At 37.6% G+C, this 19174-nt stretch overlaps 1 protein-coding gene across 6 annotated transcripts in view; it reads right to left on the bottom strand.

The window, feature by feature from the left end:
* Positions 1–9: 9 nt before the first annotated feature.
* The window catches only part of KLC1 (kinesin light chain 1), a 45853-nt gene continuing 26688 nt past the window's right edge, over positions 10–19174 (bottom strand). Inside the window, exons 10-16 of one of the 6 annotated variants that reach the window (XM_068160227.1) lie at positions 18760–18809; positions 18588–18655; positions 17173–17281; positions 13600–13761; positions 8207–8337; positions 3731–3797; positions 10–2382 (exon numbers count right to left, since the gene is read on the bottom strand). In XM_068160227.1, the coding sequence (XP_068016328.1) occupies positions 2317–2382; positions 3731–3797; positions 8207–8337; positions 13600–13761; positions 17173–17281; positions 18588–18655; positions 18760–18809 (653 nt within the window). In that variant the 3' untranslated portion in view covers positions 10–2316. Of the gene's footprint in view, positions 2383–3730; positions 3798–8206; positions 8338–9072; positions 9718–13599; positions 13762–17172; positions 17282–18587; positions 18656–18759; positions 18810–19174 lie in introns of those variants that run through there. The other 5 variants (XM_068160228.1, XM_068160230.1, XM_068160229.1 and 2 more) reach the window with 5 other exon arrangements.

Below are 19174 nucleotides of genomic sequence, written 5' to 3'. Positions count from 1 at the left end.
TTTGGGGGGGGGGGGAGGGAGGGTTGGGGGGTTCCTTGTTGGCTTTAGGGTTTTTGTAGAAAGGCTGCAAAACCAATTTTCCTTCAATGCTGACAGATGGATGCAAAAACCACACCATTTTATTTTAAATGATTCCTTATTACCAAAGTGAGTTCTGTGTTCCAACAGTTCCATGGGTTTTTTTTGGAAGCCAGATTTTAACTGTCTCCAAGTGAAACAGTGACTGCAGATCTGTGTTCCAAGGCCTGCTGAGCCACTCCTATGGCAGTTGCACCGTGCTGGTGTGAAACAGGCTGATTGAAAGGGGCATTTGCAGTGAGTTTCTTGCCACACGGCCAGTGGGACAGGACAGTCACTGGCACAAGCTGTGCAGGGAATCAAGGGCTGCAGCAGGGCTCTCCTGTCAGTTGGACATCTGGCAACCTGATGCAGAGTTCCCTGGGCAAAGCTAGCTCAGTCAGGCTTTGTCCAGAGCACTGATTTCATCAATGGGTGCATACAACATGTTTTGCTTTAGGGGCAAAAGAAGTATATATTATGTATTTTTTTAATATAAAAAGCTCTTAATAAAAAGATTAAAACCCAAGAGTCTACATTACATGAGTATATATTGTTAGATAACTGAGCAACAATCTGTTCTTGCTCAAGTTCATTAATGAATTGCACTACTCTGTGCTAAACATTCTACACATTAGCAGCATCAGTCTCCCTGTTCCTACACTGTCTCTGTAGCAGGCATGCCACACACAGCTTTCCTTAAAGAGATGCTAATAAGGTACCTCCTGGTAAACATGTTAAGTGCATTACAGACACAACTGTTTGCATCAGGTATTATAACACAACTTAAAACCAGATGCAAAGCCAGTCTCATATTCCTACAAGGTACTAATTCTAATTACTCTTCACAGCCTGTTCATACACTGAAACTTGCTGATGTCCCTGTGTTTTACCTCCTTCAGTTGGTGCTGACCTTGAATGAATATTCCAGCTTTTCCCAAAGTTCAGTTCCATTCGGTATTTTCCACCTCACAGCTACAACCACAAATACATTTGTACACACACAGGTGTGGGGGGGTTGACTTTCTTAACCAACCTCACAAAAGTAACAATTTTTACAAAAAAAAAAGAACAAAATTACAAGCTTTACAGAAAAGCAAAAGGTACTAGTGTCTACAAAACACTTTAGACAGAGATAGTTCCAGCAGCAGTCCTGTATACAGACAGCATATATATTTAACATAAGTAGATTTAACATGGACATGTGGCCAAGCGAGTTCCTTGCCACTTACAGCCTTCTAGAGCTTCCACTGAGGCCCTTGGGATTTGAGTGGTCCTTGGCACAGAAGCTGCTCCACAGTGTAACAGCCTAGCATGCAGTTGCCTGCTTCTGCTGCCATCAGCTATTACAGAAAAAGGCAGGATTTGGAATCATCATACAGAAATGCTGGAGCACTTTCAGCAAACAATGGGACTGTGAATTCCAGTGAACAAGCAGGAAAACCAACCTGAGGCTTTGTGTTTCCCCAAGAGCAAGGGCAGCTGCTCTGGGACAGCTGCAGTCCAAAACTTCAATATTCTTCAAGGTAAAGGTCAATTTTCCATTTCTCCTGATCAATGTGAACCATCCTGTCTCCATCAACTGTTGTGCCCTAAAACTTACATCCACAAGTATCCAAGTCAGGGTCAGAGGTATTGCTATTCATGCTATCTATAGGTGATGGAACCCCAACCATCTCTTCTGGAAGATTAAATAGTGGTTAAGTAAGCCATGGCTAAGTGCTGTTTTGCCAGCTCAGGTTTCTAAGGTCCCAAGACTCAGTGGTGCAGAGGAAAGCCCCACCACCACAGTATGCACAACCTGAATTCTTACAGTAATGCACATACATTTATCCTTCTCTCATTCTAGCACTGTATATATTTCCTGCTACACATTTAACTTTGCCTGTATTTTCAAACATCTTTGCATTTTGGTATGCTTTACATATGTTTGTATTTTTACCCCCTTTTTTTTTTTGGCTGCTGTAATATTCAGATCTATTAAAGAAGTCAACCTAAGTAGCATGAATGGGAGCAGTGCAATGAGCAATATACATCTATATAGTTTTCCTTTAGAAGAAAATACCCACTAATGCTGTGTTTAAAACCACCCCTATTTAGAAAAGTAAAAACAGCAGTCCATTGGGAAAAAAAAAACCACAAACCAACAAAATCTACAAAGTAGGTGTTCCTATACATAGTGATGAGGAACCAAAGCTTTGAAGGTCTCAGTGCTTCTTTATTCACAAAGGAATATTAGCTAGCTTCTGTCCAAGAATCTCAATGCGCCAAATCAGTATGACTGACACTCAGAGCTCTCGAGTCTGTCAGACAATTATTTCGTTCCTGTGTGAAGGGGAAAAAAAAATCAAGTAAATAAATTAATCAGATGTCCAGGTAGTTCAAACACACACACACACACACAATTACTGGCTTTAACCAACAGGAACAAACAAATACAGGGAACTATGGAGAACGAGCCTTGTTCGTGTTGGGTAAGGGGACTTCCACACCAACCCCCCCTGTATGTAATAAAAATCCTTTTCCCCAACTTTTAATTAGCAATACTGAACAGGTCTCTTGCTATGTATATGTACACCCTTTACAATCCTGACCCAAATCTTGCCAGAAATGCAAGAGCCCATCTATGGGAATTGCCACAAGTGTCTATAGTGAGTGAACCACAAAAGTTCACAAGAAGTGAGAACTAATTTTAATACAAACAATAAACCACTCTTCTGGAAGTCGCATAAATGATATACAAAGGAGTCAGTTTAGGAGCACCTTGGCATTGCTGCTGCAAAGAATTGTGCTTTACCCTGGATTTTGGGGGTTTGGGCTGAACTTCACTCTAAGCAAAGTTTTGCACACACTTCACAGAGCACTGCCGTACGCTCACTAAAGAAAATACACTTAAGACACCTTCCTGCCGCTCAACGGTGGAATGAGAGCCATACAGTTTGGCCTTTCTCGCTCCATGATGAAGACGCTCTCATACAATCTGGTTAGTACAGAAGCAATTTTATCTTCCTATAATTAGTTGTAGTTACTGTGTTAGTAAATGCAGTGTTTAGAATGCAGAACATTGCTAGCTTATTGGACAATCTAAGGAACAGTGACTTATTAGGCAACACCAGGAAATGGCGAGTAGCAATTGGGCACACCATGAACAGGTAAGAAAAATAAGGAGGTTTTGTATTAGCAGAAGCGTAACATAGATCAGACAGACTTTTAGAGACTGCTCCTGTACAACCTCAGAAACAAGTGAAGTCACATTTAAGGGGAATCTGAAAATGTAGAGCAATTAAGATGGTTTGGCCCTTTGCAATAAATGGGCCAAATACATAGAAACTGGGCTTTAAAAGCTCTTGTATTTTTAAGAGGCATTTACAAGAACATAAGATTCCAACCGACTCATATCCGCTGTAATAGTTAGAAGCTTCAAAGCCAGATACTGCTTAGTATCATAAAAGCCAATGCTCTTTACTGGTTGGACTCCAGCACTTGCTTAAAGTTAGCATAATTCTCCAGTGTTACAGGAACAATGCCTTAAGCATGTGCTGTAAACATCTTACTAAGATAGGATGTCGTCAATCACTAGGAGTTTGTTCTTTTCTTATTCATCATACAGTTTTTTTATCTCAAACCCTACTAATGATAGCTAGTTTTGTAAGAGTATTGTAGGGCTTCTTACTTGAAAATGATCTTCAGTAGCCTTGCCACCCATGTTAAGAACATTCAGAGAACTGGCACGCTTCATGCTGCAACCAGGACAGTGAACATGCAAGGATAAACCGATCAGAATAGCTGAAAACTAACAGCTCTAAAACCACAAGTATCACAACAAGCAATGCACAGCTAAAGGAGTTTTAACAGTGCCCCCACACTGGTCTGAGGGATACCTTTTAAGATAATTACGTAGCTTAGGTTTGTATTTGTTCTAAATTACATATAACAACAAAACAAACTCCTCAGAGCTTAAACATTTCAGGCAACTGATTTCACTTCAATTCAAAATCTCAATTTTAAAAGCATATCAAATTAACACGCTGACTTTGCATCATTTGGTTATTAACTAACTCTCACTTTTGATTTTATGCAGCTTTGTGTAAAAGCATCAAAATATTCAAACAGTTTAGGGAAAAAAAACAGTGAACCATTAATAAGTTTGCCATGTAGGCAGAGTCTAACTTGGGGAAACTATGACAAACACTGGGTCAGTACTTCCTGCCTCTTCTAGCTAAGTCTCCAGGACCTATTTTAAAAAGTATTTATTTAGCATTTATTTAGAACATTTCAAAGTGAAGCAAAACAAGATGGTTGCTGCTATGAACTCTTTTGGCTCTGAGCACTGGTAACAACCACCCTAGCATACTGTATTGAAAGCAACAGGTAAGAGGGAGTGGAAACTAATTACCTACACAGGAGTTAATGACAATCCAACTATCACAGCATTAACAGTAATATCCACTGCTGTTTGAGAGAAGGATTAATACTTTATCTACATTTCTCAAACACAAACAAAATTTAAGAAGAATATTTTAAAGTGTGTAATGGAATTCAAGATCAACCCTAAGACTCCTACCATCATGCTACCTACAACTGGAATGCCTGATGTCCTTTATCTCAAAATGTCTGGACATTGCTTAGAAGGCTCTGTCTGCTTTGATTTTTCACTAGCTCTTTAACTATGTCAGAAATACTAAATGAGGGCTGCGAGTACATATTTGATTAGCTATTTGCAAGACAATGAGGCCCCAATCCTGCAGTGCTACCTAAAGCTTTAGGGTCAACTGGCTGACACAAAAGTTCCCAGTGCCTTCCAAAAACATGGAAAGGTTTATCCATACAGATCACATTAGATATTAACCAGTTTTTCTTTCTACTGAAGCAAGACTGTCAAAGTGAAGCATGAGTTTTAAATGCTTTCATAAAGCAAAGGCTTAGCAGAACAATGAACCAAAACACTAACAAACACAGGCAACAGCTGCCACTTAACATAAGCTTACCTAGCACTACAGCTGAACATTTCAAAAGCTAGAATGCACACAGTTTAAAATACTTGACATGAGTGTTAGCAACAACAAAGCAAGGACTCATGCATGGTATACACCTCTCATTTATTCAAGGAAACATGTACAACAGAGGTTATATGTGGAAGTCAATGTAAGTTAATCTGTAAAACACAAAGAAAATGTTATCTAAAACTCTTCAAAAGAGCGCAGAAGTTCATGGAAAACATTACAGGGAGATGAAAATCCACTGGTAAAAATTCACACAACTACTTTAGGTTCCTGCTGAAATGCAAATAACATTTAAAACCACAAAACTTTTAATCATCCATGAGATACTGGTTTGTTTGTGGGGTTTTTTGTTTGGTTTGGGGGTTTAAGTTTTTGGTTTGGTTTTGGGTTTTTGTGGGTTTTTTTGGTTGGTTGGCTTTGGCTTTTTTTTAAATGAACATACTTAAGAACTTCAGTTTGGCAAATGCACTTCTAAATTCCCTCCATGTTAGAAACATGATCGCACAAGGAGCAGGCAATTGTTTTTTCTTGTGCATAAGTAATAGCAACAATAAAAATGGAGGCTTTTTTCCATAGATTCACAGAATGGTCTGGGTTGGAAGGGACATCCGAAGGTCATCTAGTCCAACATCCTGCTCTTAAGTTATAAATCTTACTTTTTAGAAGTAAATAAAAAATAAAGACCAAACCTAACAGTAATGAAGCCAGCTTCAATTATGACTGAATTCTAAAATACTGTAAGCACCTGATACCGTGCTTCGGGCAAAATATGTCTCAAATAACAGTTCTTATGAGACTTGCTCTTTGTCAAAAAGACTTTTGCTTGGTTTTAAAGAATCAACTTCCCTGATGAGTTTTCACTTTATTCCCTTCAACCTTTATCAAGCAAGAACATGAATACTAAGTATTTCTTTCATTCTGTGATACTGATGTATTTCTGTTTTGAGTGTTCCTCATTCACAACCATACCCACACTGTCAATAACTATTTACAGAAGCACAGAGTAAGTAACAGGTGTGAATCCAGGCAGGGAATACAGAGGCATATTGGTAAAGAGGGAGGAAGGTAAGTCCTCTACCTAGAGTGGACGAGTCTTCCACCTAGACTGGCTGACCTCGTAACAAAAATGACTGACGTATTTGTTATGTCAGTATTGCAATATTCAGCCACTAGATACACTAAACCCAAAAGGTCTGCATAGTAGAAACTGAATATCCCTGTCATTAAACTGAAAAACAAACAAAAATACATTACTGAAGTTTCTTCAGAAAAAGAAATCAGAATTACTTTTTGGGAAATCAATATATACAGCTATGCTTCATGATCCCCACAGCCAGTGTTTAATACTAGGAATCTTTGCAGTTGTTGTTAAAAGCAGGCAATATAAATCCCAGATTTAAAAAACTCTGTATTTTACAAGAACAGAAACTGCAATATTTACTCATCTTTCACAGGCAACATGCACATCTACATAAAAGCCTCTCAAGGTAATATCCTTATTACAAGTTTTAAGAATCAATTATTCTTTGACAACCACAGTGACATCTGAAAAACTGAAATATTTTATCAAAAAAGGGAAAGCAAAAAAAATACTGTTGTATTTTCAAGTCTTTAGATGAGGAAATCTGGTGATACAGACCCCACAGTATAATTAATGTTAAATATGGAAAGGTCATTTCTGCATTGATGGAATAACACTACTGAAGTGCAGACAAAAAGGCAGAAGAGTTCTTACAGCACACTGCAAAGCCAAATGTCTTGTTATACATGAGCATAATTTTCTACAGCTATACTCACAAGAGTTAATTTATCTGCAGAAAAAGTTAGTTTTACTTACTACAGAGAGTAAGTTGTAAGATACTTAAAACCTTTCCATGTCTCACAAAAATGAGGAGAAAATGCAAGATTAGCTATGAATAGATGCATCTACCTGTGCAAGAATATACCTGAACTACAATGTATGAACTCTGGACAGAACTGAACAGAAACAGGAAATCAACATCTAAAAGTGTTGATACTAAAGAAGGAATCCCTTTTAGTTATTCTGGTTTGCATTTGCTTGTTTTCCCTAAATCATTTGACATTTGTGTCTTTCCTTCTTCTATATCACATGCTTTTCAGTTTACTCCCAATCTGTCAACTCAGAGGCAGTTCTTAATGATGCATCAAAAACCAGAAAAGTATTTTTCACCTTGAATTGGATTCAGTGCCTTCAGCTTTAAGTCTCTGGTAGTCAACAGTAAAATGTGATTACCAAATCAGCCTGAATTTGTCTCCAGGTCCTTGTCTCAGGTACTACCATCATCATCTACTATATTACTCATAGAGACAGCTGCTCCATCAGAAGATACTCCAAGTTCTACAGTTTAAAGTGTAAATTCAAATTCACATTGTCATTTCCTGTCAACTGAGTTCCAGTTTTACACAGCAAGGGGGGAAAAATTCTGCCAAACTGATAGCAATTATGTTGGGGAACACCCACAAATGCTATTATGAATAACAGTAGTACCTTTTAATGTCTCAACTTCTCTACAGCAAAGATGATTAATATCTTATTATGTACATCCAAACCCGTAATGATATGGTAAACAGGAAAGAGCGAGAAGTCAGATCAATTTTAGACTTTTGACACTGATTTCAGAGGTCAAAATGTCAGTGAGATGCACAACTAGGTTCAGGTTCTCAACATTTTCCTCCACTCTCTGAAAGGTGGATTTGCAAAACAGAAACTGAAAAGGGCTGTTTATATCCACAGCAATACATAAAGGTATCTCAAGAATATATCAAGAATGTTAGTTGTGAGTTTACAGTATTTAAGCTTTTATTGTAAAAAAACCAGAAACATTTATGATACTTCACTGCTGTGTGAAAAGGAGAAACAAGTGACAAACATTTACTGATAATCCTATGAGATTTTTCTATTCTTCAAATAGCTGAAGCAGTAGAAAGGGAAAAAACAACACTGTTATAATTGAGTTAACTCTTAAAAGCAAATACAATTCTGGTTTTATCTTTCTTTAAGATAGAAATATCTATGATGTGCAGTAAGCTAAGCAAAGAAGAATACACTGCCCTTGGTACTGCCCTAGGCTACAGTGGGGGCACAGAAGGAAGGCACACCAGCACAGCTAAGAATAGATAATTACCCTGGGTTCTTTGGTTCACTGTCTCGTGAACTTCCTCCCTTCAGCTTTCTAACCAGCTTCTCACTGCTCCGTCTAATGGAAGCACGAAGTTTGCTAAAGGAACCACTGCGTTTTAAAGATCCAGTGCCATCCTGAAAAAAATTGAACAAATGTGAAAGTGCAAGAGGTTGCTGCCCTCCCCCAAACCTGGCTCAAAACCATTTAATTTATGAAACTGTTTTGTTTAGATTGCTATTAATATAGACGTGGTACAATTACCTAACACAGGACATCAGGTAGCTATAACTTTACCCAAACAGAAGGTTCCTTCTGAACTGTAACAAAGATTTCCAAAAGGTGAAGCCATGCTGAAGCCATGATTCAAAAATCAGTAAATCCCCAGCGCAGCAGTCAAACCATTCCCCACCACCTTGTTACCAGCTCACGAGCGCAGTGTGGCTAACACAGTACAAGCAAAAGCATTCCACCACCCGAAGAAAAAAAACGTTTCTTTTTTCTACATGCCTGTATTACTTGCAAACATATCTGTTTAATCCTAAAACCCTTAAACAAAAATATTTCTTATAAGAAACATGAATGGCTAAGCTCCTAGCCTTCATTTTAACTTTCACCAAGGAAAACTTACAGCACAATGGAATTACTTTTTCATACATTTCATTCACATTTGCCACTGCTGTGCTGATCCAAAGAAACTTCCAGCTAATCACAATTCTGGATTTTACTCTTAAAAAAAGCAACCCTAAACACTACAGTTTAGTAAGATTAGAAGTGACCACTTCTTATTTCATAGAAATCTTAGGTGATTATTAGAGAAAAATTGTAAAAGCAGAAAGTAAAGTACTACTAAGCAGACAAAGACAGACACCTGAGTTGGAGTGAGTTTATTAGAAGTTAGAAAGACAAATACACAAATCACTGAACACCAAGATTAGTAGAGAAAAGCATAATTGCCCAAATCTCACACAAAGACTAAACAGCAATGCTACTTTAGAATAATCGTAAGAGAAGACATCCAGAGTTCCATATTGATGTTAACCATATAATAGGTCTCTAAATACATTTTAAAGCACTTGGAGAACATGCCTTACTTTTACTGATTTGGTTTTTCTCCCGTAATGATCACCATCATGCCATTTCAATAATACCTTGTGTGATATTTTTAACTACCTTTTTCCATAGTGAACAGCTACTTATAAAGTTCATTGTAACTTGTTTGTTTTTGCCTTTGTTTGTTTGTTTTTTACTAATGTATTACACAGCAAATGGTTGTAATAACATTTTGTATGACTAGATACATATCTGGCAAAGCTACACATGTACAGAGATAGAAAACCAGAAGAGACACCAGCACTGAAGGAATGGCCAGTTTACAGGAAAGTGTAGCTCTAACAAGAATCTTAAGGGGGTTGCTAAAACACAGCAGTCAGTACTGAAGAGAGAAGTTAAAGCTTGAAGATGGTGCACGCCCGTCATGCAGGAGACAGTATAAGAATCACAAAAGGCATCTAGGCCTGTCAGAAATGGAGAGAGAAAAACTGAATGAAACTGTTGGGAAAAATTCAACAGTTTTCAATGCTGAACAGTTATGGTTACAGTATTTCTAGGTCAAATAAATTTTTCTGGTGTATTCAAACTGTCCTTAAGGAAACCGTGCAGGCCCTTGCAATTAGCAGAAGGTTCATCTTTATATGGTTTTGCCTACGGGACTAACGCATGACATGCAACTTACGGATGAGCGTGAATGATGCTGCGCAGTAAGGTAGCATTTGTATGAAGCACAAAACACCTTTAAGATGGGGTAGCTTTAGTATTACATTTTGTAAAGAAAGAAAGGATTTTATTTGTTTTGGCTGACATTAACACAGAAATAAAGGAAGGAAACAAATAAAAAACAAAATCAGAAGAAAGGAACAATTCACGGTGCATTCATTTCAGCTTTAACTTCTGTGAGGAATTTATTTGAAACAAAACTGCAGAAGAGAAGTGTTCTCACCCAACCTCCAGACAAAATTCTGTTTCACTCCTTTAAAGAATGAAATCCAGCTGACCTCATGAATATTTTGTGTGTATGTATATACACACACATATATAATCCAAGTGGAAACTTCTGTATCTTCTCTAACGCAGCAATGAAAGCTGAAAGAATCCAGCCCAAATAGAAGCCATGGTTCGATTTACATGCCTTTCACTCTCAGTGTTAAGTACAGAAACTATTACTGATAATATTAAGGTAACAGTTTTGAGAGCCGTTAGCTGTAGCAACTGGAATGAACAGCAAATGGCAAAATGCCTTGCTGCCAAGTGATTACAAGATGAAAATGTAGCTGTTTATGTTTCAAGCTAAATTGTATCTATTGTTCTCTCTTTTAAAAAGAGACTTCAGCTTTGCAGGATTCAGGAAATTGAAATCTAAACTCCCATGAGAAGTATGAGATGAGTGAAAAGGCTCATTATTCCTACAGTCTTATACTAGTGATGCTGCAGCAGTGATAAGGATTCAATGAATAAAGGCAAGATCAATTTGATAGATACAGAGTGTAACTTTTTTTATGCTAACTAGTACATTAGGCATAAGCAGACAAGCTTTTGGGTACTGTCAATCTGAAATAAAACCACTGAACTTCCCAGTTAAACACTGATTGTGTAATTAACGAGACACCTCTAAAACATGAGCTTAGGATAAAAAAACAAACAGTAAAAATTCCTAAATCCAGTGTGAGCAGACAAAAACAAACAAAAAATAACCAAACAAAAAAAATCAAACATAGCTACGTCTATAGCAAAGATTAAGTGCTGATTTTTATGCCACTCTGACTGAGAATCACCTTATTACTTTTACTTACAACTCCCCACCATTATCATCTCCTGTACTTTGCAGTTGTCTGCTACAACGCTGTCTGACTGCCTGACACTTTACATTAAGGAAGAGTGACTCTTACCAGCTAGTCTGCGGTAGGGAAATTTATTGCTTTCATATCACACCTGAAAGTGGTCTGACAGGCCCAAAAGCTTGTCCTTTTGTAGTATATAGTTTGATTTTTGTAAAGATACTTCCTCATACTAAAAACATTATCTTTAATTATTATACCATGATTCTTATCTGCCTTGCAACTGACTTGAAGATCAACTGAAGTACTCCAATTACAGATATCCACTGTCATTTTTAATGTATGAACAATTTAAGGAATAAAAATCTTGATATTTTTGCCCTGAATTTTTAAGACCAAGTTATTCTTTGCAGCCAAGTATCCTTGGTTAATTTTAAGGGACAAAGTTTATACAGAACCTGTAAACATGCCCATGAACCTCAGCATGTTCATTTTAATAGTTAACAACAGATTTACTTACAGTAGGCATTTTGGTTCTTTTTGGAAGAATGTAAACCACTACATCAAAGAATACAATGCTTACTAGTGATTGCATTCCATAGGGAAGCCAATCAGTAGATCTTCCAAGGTAATTTGGGTTGGTTTTTTATTTGTTGCTTTACAAACAATACCTACTCTCTGACAGCTAAGAAAAACCAGTCAGCTTGACCACTTCAGAAGAATTTAAAGGCAAAAGGCAGGCCTCTCTTCAGGTTCTGCTCATAGAAGTAACTGCCCAATATAAAAAAAAAACAAAACAATACACCAACCACCTCTATTTTATGAATCAGAATATTTTGTCTGGAGGGAACACACATGGGTAAAAAAACCAATTACACAATATGAAGTAGAGGAAAGGATAGCACTGACATAGGAACACCAGGCAGGGTAGAGGGAAAGTGAGTTGCCCACTTTATGTAAGACATGTAATACAAAATACCTTCTCTTAAGAGGAGAAAAAAGAAATCATGAAAATGAGAATAAAGCAATCCCACTTTAGCATGCTAAAAAAGAGAGAAGTCTGTTTGCCCTGAGAGGTCAAAATTTAATTTTTCAGATCGACAAATTTTAGCACCAAGTTTGATTCAAGTTATCGACCTAGAAATACTGCTTATTGCTTTTCCACAGAAGGCCCCTTAAATCCAAACCCTGCATGCTTGCTTAATTAATGTCAATAACAGAAAAACGTTTAATCCATTTAGAACATATAGTCATGCAAAGTCAAGCAAAAATCAAAGGAGTACAGTACACAGTTCTAACACTGAATGGGCAAAATGAGAATTAAAAAGGAGTTATCCAACCTTACTTTGGCTTTGTTAATGATGCAGTGTTATTCACAATAGATGCTGATTGACTGTCTTGGCACTGAAAACACCAATGCCAAGAAAATAAGAGACAAAAGCAAAGATGGAAAGAAGATTCTCCTTTAAGACTAAAGCAGTGTGAATTTTATCAGGGTTTCTTTGGAATGCTAAACTGTCTCATGTGGCTAAAATAAGGAACAAAAAGATTGCTATTGCAAGAGGAAATCAAACTTCAGAACACTCAATATTGCAAAGTAGGCTACTTCCCCTCCCATAAAGCAAAAGCAGGCAACACCACTTTTATAAATATAATAAAACTGCAGCTGGGAGTTAGTTAACAAGGCACTATACATCCCATTGCTAGCAAGGGGATAAAGCATGGGAAAGCTGGTGACAGAAGCAAACAACTACATCAGCCACATCACTAACTGGGAGCTTGCACTGTCTTTCTAGTTAAACAAAACCAAGGGTTAGGAAAATGCATATGTAATCACATTATATATGTAGTTTTATTTTATGACAATTAGTGTATACAGTGTAGTCAATATATGGGAAACAAATACAATCAATTCCTGATTCCCAGCAAATCTTAAGCAAGGGAAGCAGTATTAGTAGTTCACTTAAGAAACATGACATTACTAGCATTGCTATGTGAGGCCGCTGCCCCTTAAAATGGATTGTACAGCAGCCTGAAAAGTGACTGTGCTTAAGGAGGAGACTGTCATTATTTGTGTTAGTCTGATCAGTTTAATTTACTCTAAAACTGCTAACACAAAATACACCTCCACAGCAAACATTCTTTGCAATCCCAGCAGATGCAGTACTTTTAAGGAAACATTTAAAATACACATATGGCATCAAAAGGACCAAGGCAAACGTAAGTTAATTGCCAGAAAACACTGACAAGCAACCGCACACCAGACCATCACCAGGACATTCAATCAGCATTAAACAACTTCAGAGTTAAATACAACTGCTTGATATTCTTGAGGAAATTTCACCGTTGAGGACAACAACAGAAAGGATGTTTTAAAATGTTTAAATATTACCATTTTTAACATCATGTTATGGTAAACAAAATGTTAATAATCCCTTAATTGATTACAAAATGCAAAGGAGATCATCCAAGAAATTACTGAACAGAGGGTGGCTGGTGCACGGACAACCATTTTTGTCACAGTGACACTTCACCTAGGCTATTTTAACTGTGTACTGTACTTACCCCATTCCATTCTACGCTCATACTCACTTCCTCGCCTCCGTCGGGACCACTCTCGTACTTTACCACATCAACATTGAGGCTTTCTCGGCTTCGCCTTTTTTCTATGCTCTCAGGGTCGTTCAGCACTTCAGCAACTCTCTGTTTATGAACATTGTCAAGACCCTGAGAATTAGATAAAACGGGGAAAAGTTTCCTTTTATCACAAGCTGTATTAACCTACAACTTACACACAATAATAGTGCCAAGTCAAAACAAGTCATAACTCCATCCTGCTTTCACAGGGCAGTTGAGTTGTCCTTTATACACTGTGGGAAGCAACATAGCATGACATGGGTCGTTTGGGAATTCAGTGGCTTGCTGTTCTTTTCTTCATTCCCTACACTTGCTAAAGTCACACAGTGTTTGTGTCACCTACCTGAAGCCATCCAGCCACCAGCTTAATATTTAAGCAATTTATAGATCATGAACAGTCAATCTAATCACAGTTTTCCACCTACCAAATGGTGCAGTATTCATCCACATTTGGAAAGAACACTGCAGGTGTCTGAACATCTAACATCTAAGATACAGGTTGTATTATTTAAAAATACTGACACAGTAATGTAATTTATCCTTCAGAAAGGAATCAAATGGAAAATCATAGTATCATAGTATCAGTCAGGGTTGGAAGGGACCACAAGGATCATCTAGTGCCAACACCCCTGCCATGGGCAGGGACACCCCACACTACATAAGGCTGGCCAGAGCCTCATCCAGCCTGCTCTTAAACACCTCCACGGACAGGACCCCAAACACCTCCCTGGACAACCCATTCCAGGGCTTCACCACTCTCATGGGGAAGAACTTCCTCCTCACATCCAGCCTGAATCTCCCCACCTCCAGCTTCATTCCATTCCCCCTAGTCCTATCACTACCTGAGATCCTGAGAAGTCCCTCCCCAGCCTTCTTGTAGGCCCCCTTCAGATACTGGAAGGCCACAATTAGGTCACCTCGGAGCCTTCTCTTCTCCAGACTGAACAGCCGCAACTCTTTCAGTCTGTCCTCATAGGAGCTCCTAACAGAACAGACTCTATATATGGTCAATAACCTATGCTTGCTTTCTGTTAAAGAATGACCATCCATTACCAAATAATCCTTTAAATATCTTAAAAGGGCTGAAATATCTTCTGTGAAAACCCTACACTAAAAAATAAGGTAAAATCTTAAACAGAGGAGCTAGAAAATAGTAATTGTCTTGTATGTCCACTTCCAGCTGGCTGTATGGAACAGAAAATTTGCTACAACCCTCAAACAGTAGAGAAGCACAGGCTCAAAATGACTTTTGCACGAGTCTTTTCCAGGCTCCAGGCTCTGTTCCAAAGCTATTGTCTCTTATTTATCTCACATAGTAAAAATAACTAAAGAAACAAAAAAGGGTCAGGTAACTGCACTTTCCCAGTTAGTTTGATTCTGTCACAAAAGATGAAGGACAAAGAAGCTCACATATAGATCCCAGGAGCTAAAGCAAACAAAAGAAGCATGAAAGAGAAAATAGCTGTGGAGGACTGACATTTTTCCACACCTGTGAACAAAAGTACCTCTTTGCTTTTAGCTCAAAATGGGAAATGCATTCACCCTGTCTTTAATGGTGTAAAATAAAAAGACAGTGTTAAATGCTTCTAGTATGAGTCTTGCTTCCTGCATGTCAAAACCTAGTGCTGTGTGCAGTGTGATACATTATGGTACAAGGGTATAGGGGTATGTGATGCACCAATGAAAATTTGAAGCATGCTTAACAAAATAAAGTAGCAGCAGCAGCAAACCTCCATCAGAGTCTATGGAAAAAAAGAAAGAGACACTTTTTGTAGTGGTACAAGCAGGTCAGAAGTGGACTGATTGAACAGGCACTCTCACAGGGATTCTAAAAGGGATTCTCCAAAAACAAGTTCCTCACATCAATAATTCCCAAATAATGAATTCCAAGCTTCCTAGTAAAAATATGAACTTGAAAAGCTGGTGCTCTGGTTTGGTTTTTTTATAGATATATTTATAAAAAAGGAACAAAAATAACTACATGCTAAGTTTTCTTCCAGTCTTCTTATTACTATTATATTATGTAATTAAAAATGGTTGTCTGTTCACAGTAAAAAATGATCATGTGTAGTGGCAACAATAAAAGTAAGAACTAAAGCAAGTATGTTAAGATGAAATGCAAGTTCCTTTCTTATTTTCAAGTCACATTTCAATGACGACACTGAAAATAAACCTTCAGTGCAAGTATGTGCAAAGTCACCCTCACTAAAATAAAGTATCTCTACCAACTATTTTCCCCAACTCTCAAATTTTCCTTGCTGAAGAATTTTTCTCCCAAATTCATAGCTGTCTCTTACCAGTTTCCTCAACTTTATATGGCAAACATTCACAAGCTTTCCATCAGTTTTGTGGAAGGAAGAACTTATGCCACCTTCTATCAAAGGAAACTGTTGCTGCTATCACTAGAAGAGCATGAGGCTTTTGCCAGGAACATTTTTGCTATCTCCCTTTTCCAGAAATCTACTTTTATATACATCAAACACTGCAGTAGCATTCTCTAAACACAACTTCAAATCAGGGTAACCAGGACATTATTAGTCAAGATGAGGTCTGCCATCTAAGGCAGTTTACTTGTATGTAGAACTTGAGTTTAGAATTTTACATGGATATATAGGAAAAAATAACCACAAAACAAACCACTTCTGAGAAAGACACAAATGTCCCACTTACCACTGCATAAAAATGAAATTAAAATTGAACTTTCCAAATTGTTTTTTTTTTAAATTCACTTGTACTTTCTGGGCTCCTTTTCCATTTTGACCCTGACAACCCCTATTTACTTGTCCAGTCCTACATACCCTTATAAAAGTCATTGTATCAAATAATCCAAAAGGGAAAGAAAAATTAAAAAGTCAATAAATCCCAGCAAACACTCTGTCCTGCATTCTAGGACGGAGAAAGGGTTACTTGAACAGATTTGAGAGCACAGAGACAGCAAAGAACTTCTACACATCAAAGAGTAACAGCCCCGCCTCAAACCGTAATATTCATCCCATGGGTTTTCTAAAGTAACAGAAAAAGCAATTGATACATTTATAATGCTCTAAAGGTCTGTGCCAGTCAGTCAGTTGTAAGCAGAAACAGAACATTTGTTAAGTTTGACAGCTCCTTATTAAAAATAGAACAGCATTAATGGCAAAGGAGATCAGCAGAAAGTCTACAGTTCTCCCCCTAGCTAGTCTCTCTCCCAGGGCACGTAGCCAGTTGAGGACTGCTGGCCAGCACGGTGTTTTCCTCTCTTCAATTTTCCACATAATTTCACCCCCAATTTGAATCACATCTCCAGTACATGGTGCCAGTGCCCTAGTAATCAACCAGTCTGCAAGTGTTAAGATGTTATCGGTTTTATTAGTAGCTCAGACTGAAATTAGAGGACGACAGCAAGCACCAGACACTGCTTAGCTAGAAATGTCTATATTATGTATGTATGTAAGATACTGAAGCAGCAAATCTGCAAGGCCACAATGCAGACATATCATTAACACAAATTTTCATACTTGCCTGTTTACGAGATCTCATTGCTGCCTCTTCTAATGTTTCGGCAGCTTCAAATTTGCCTTGTCGTCTGTAAAGTGCCCCAAGGTTCTTTAAAGTAGTTGTTACTGTTGGACTGTTTAAAAGACACACAAAAGTAGTTTTTATATGTATCATAAACACATACACCAAACTCTTCTCAACTCACAAAATAATAAAAACTTAAATTACTGCAGTATTTATCATAGTTTTGTAATTATGTAATAAAGTTTCTTGAAACATACCATGCTGTACTTCATGTACATTGAAGGGTCTTAACAGCCTTTTCCACATTCATTAACAGCTACCATGATTAGTCAACAGGCCTGAAACTCAAACTCAGTAACTAGCCTCTATATTCACTCAAGAGAAAGCTGGAGTGCTACATCCTTGTGCTTCTCAGATGCATCTGAAAATTTAGCTCAATCCAAATGTTTCCAAGTAACTAATTTCGATGCTTCCAGAAAATAAAATCACATATTCCATTACCAAGCCTCACACTCTGATAGAACATCTTTGTTTTAATGACACAATGAGAATTAGCTCAGTCACTGTATCATTGTGTGATGTTTTGCCCCAGTAACAGCAGAGAAAAGATTTCCCCATGCAGTAGAATGAACTAGTACATGAAAACCAACCAAACAAAATGTATGTTACTCAGAGTTCAGGATGGAGGGAGGAAAAAAAGAGCAGATTTCAACAGTACGAAGGTTCTGTTGCTTGTTAAATATAAAGAATTCAAACATTGAGGAAGCAAATAATCTCTCACTGAGCATTGGTAGGGGCAGTTTTTTTATGCTACCAACTGCACGTTAAAAAAGGCAGTTGAGGAACAAAATTCAAGCAATGAAAAAATATTTTACCACCTACAATCCACATCTCCAAGTCCTCGTTTCTCTTCCATTTTAAAGTAAATGTTTTCACTCACACAAAACTGTATTCCTCATACTTTAGACATTTAAATAACGCTGAAGTATGGTAGTTTAATGTTGTTTTCTTGTGCCAGCTAGAAAACTTGAAGCTCAGTTATTCAGAGTCTCCTTTTTGCTCCCAGCCCTTTCCAGAGGTCTTGCTGGGGCAGGCAGCACATGTATGCCAACCAATGGAATAAAAAGAATGAAAAGTGACCTATGCTTCTATGTGAGAGATTGTCAAGAGCACAACTGGCAAATTTTTATATTACTTACTCATTCTAACCAGTCAAGATTAAAAGCAGCCTTGGGACTTGAAAACTGCTACTGTGCTCCTGAAACCCAATCTTGGAGCCTGAATTTTTAACACTACCATTTTTTTCTAGTCTCGAGCAAGCAGCTTGTTTGGTTTCACTTTTAAAGTTGCTTTAATCTGACAGCCCTGGACACTGGGTATTGCCATGTGGTTTGTCCTGTACAGAAATTACCCACCTGTCAACTTTGCAGGCTTTGTACCAGCCACCATATTCTCCAAAAGATGTGCCATCTTTCTGCTTTCCCTAATTAAAAAAAAAAAAAAAAAGTAGTACAGTAGTGTTGAAGAAAAATAACTGATTGGTAACTTTAATAGGTAAAAGCTCAAAAAAAATTACAATGGCCTTACTTTGCATTCTTCCCTCTCTTCTGCATGCATCCAAATAGGCTTATTTTCATCTGATGAAGGAGAAGGAAGTATTATAGAAACACAGAAACAACAAACTATTCTGAAATAAAGTTGCAAACCAGGAAATTCTACTATTACCATCCAAAAAATGCTGATTGTCCACAGTAGAAGCAGCACATAAACAAACATGCACCACTTCTTTTACAGTTTTACAATTCTGTCTTCAATCTTATCAGAACTGAGAAACAGTTACTTCTGAGAAGCTTTGAAGTCAAGTATGTGCTACTATCGATTTGTCACATGCCTACTTCCGTGCTAGAAAGATGCATTTCTTTCTTTTATCATAATTGTTTTGACATCTACTAAGTGGTGCATATACTACTGGCATGGAATGCAACAAAAATTCCTCGCTGAC

The sequence above is a fragment of the Melanerpes formicivorus genome, unplaced genomic scaffold (assembly GCF_026170545.1).
Source record: "Melanerpes formicivorus ecotype bairdi unplaced genomic scaffold, bMelFor1.0.p_v2 SCAF_48, whole genome shotgun sequence".
Lineage (NCBI taxonomy): Eukaryota > Metazoa > Chordata > Aves > Piciformes > Picidae > Melanerpes > Melanerpes formicivorus.
This window is presented reverse-complemented; position numbering and strand designations above follow the sequence as displayed.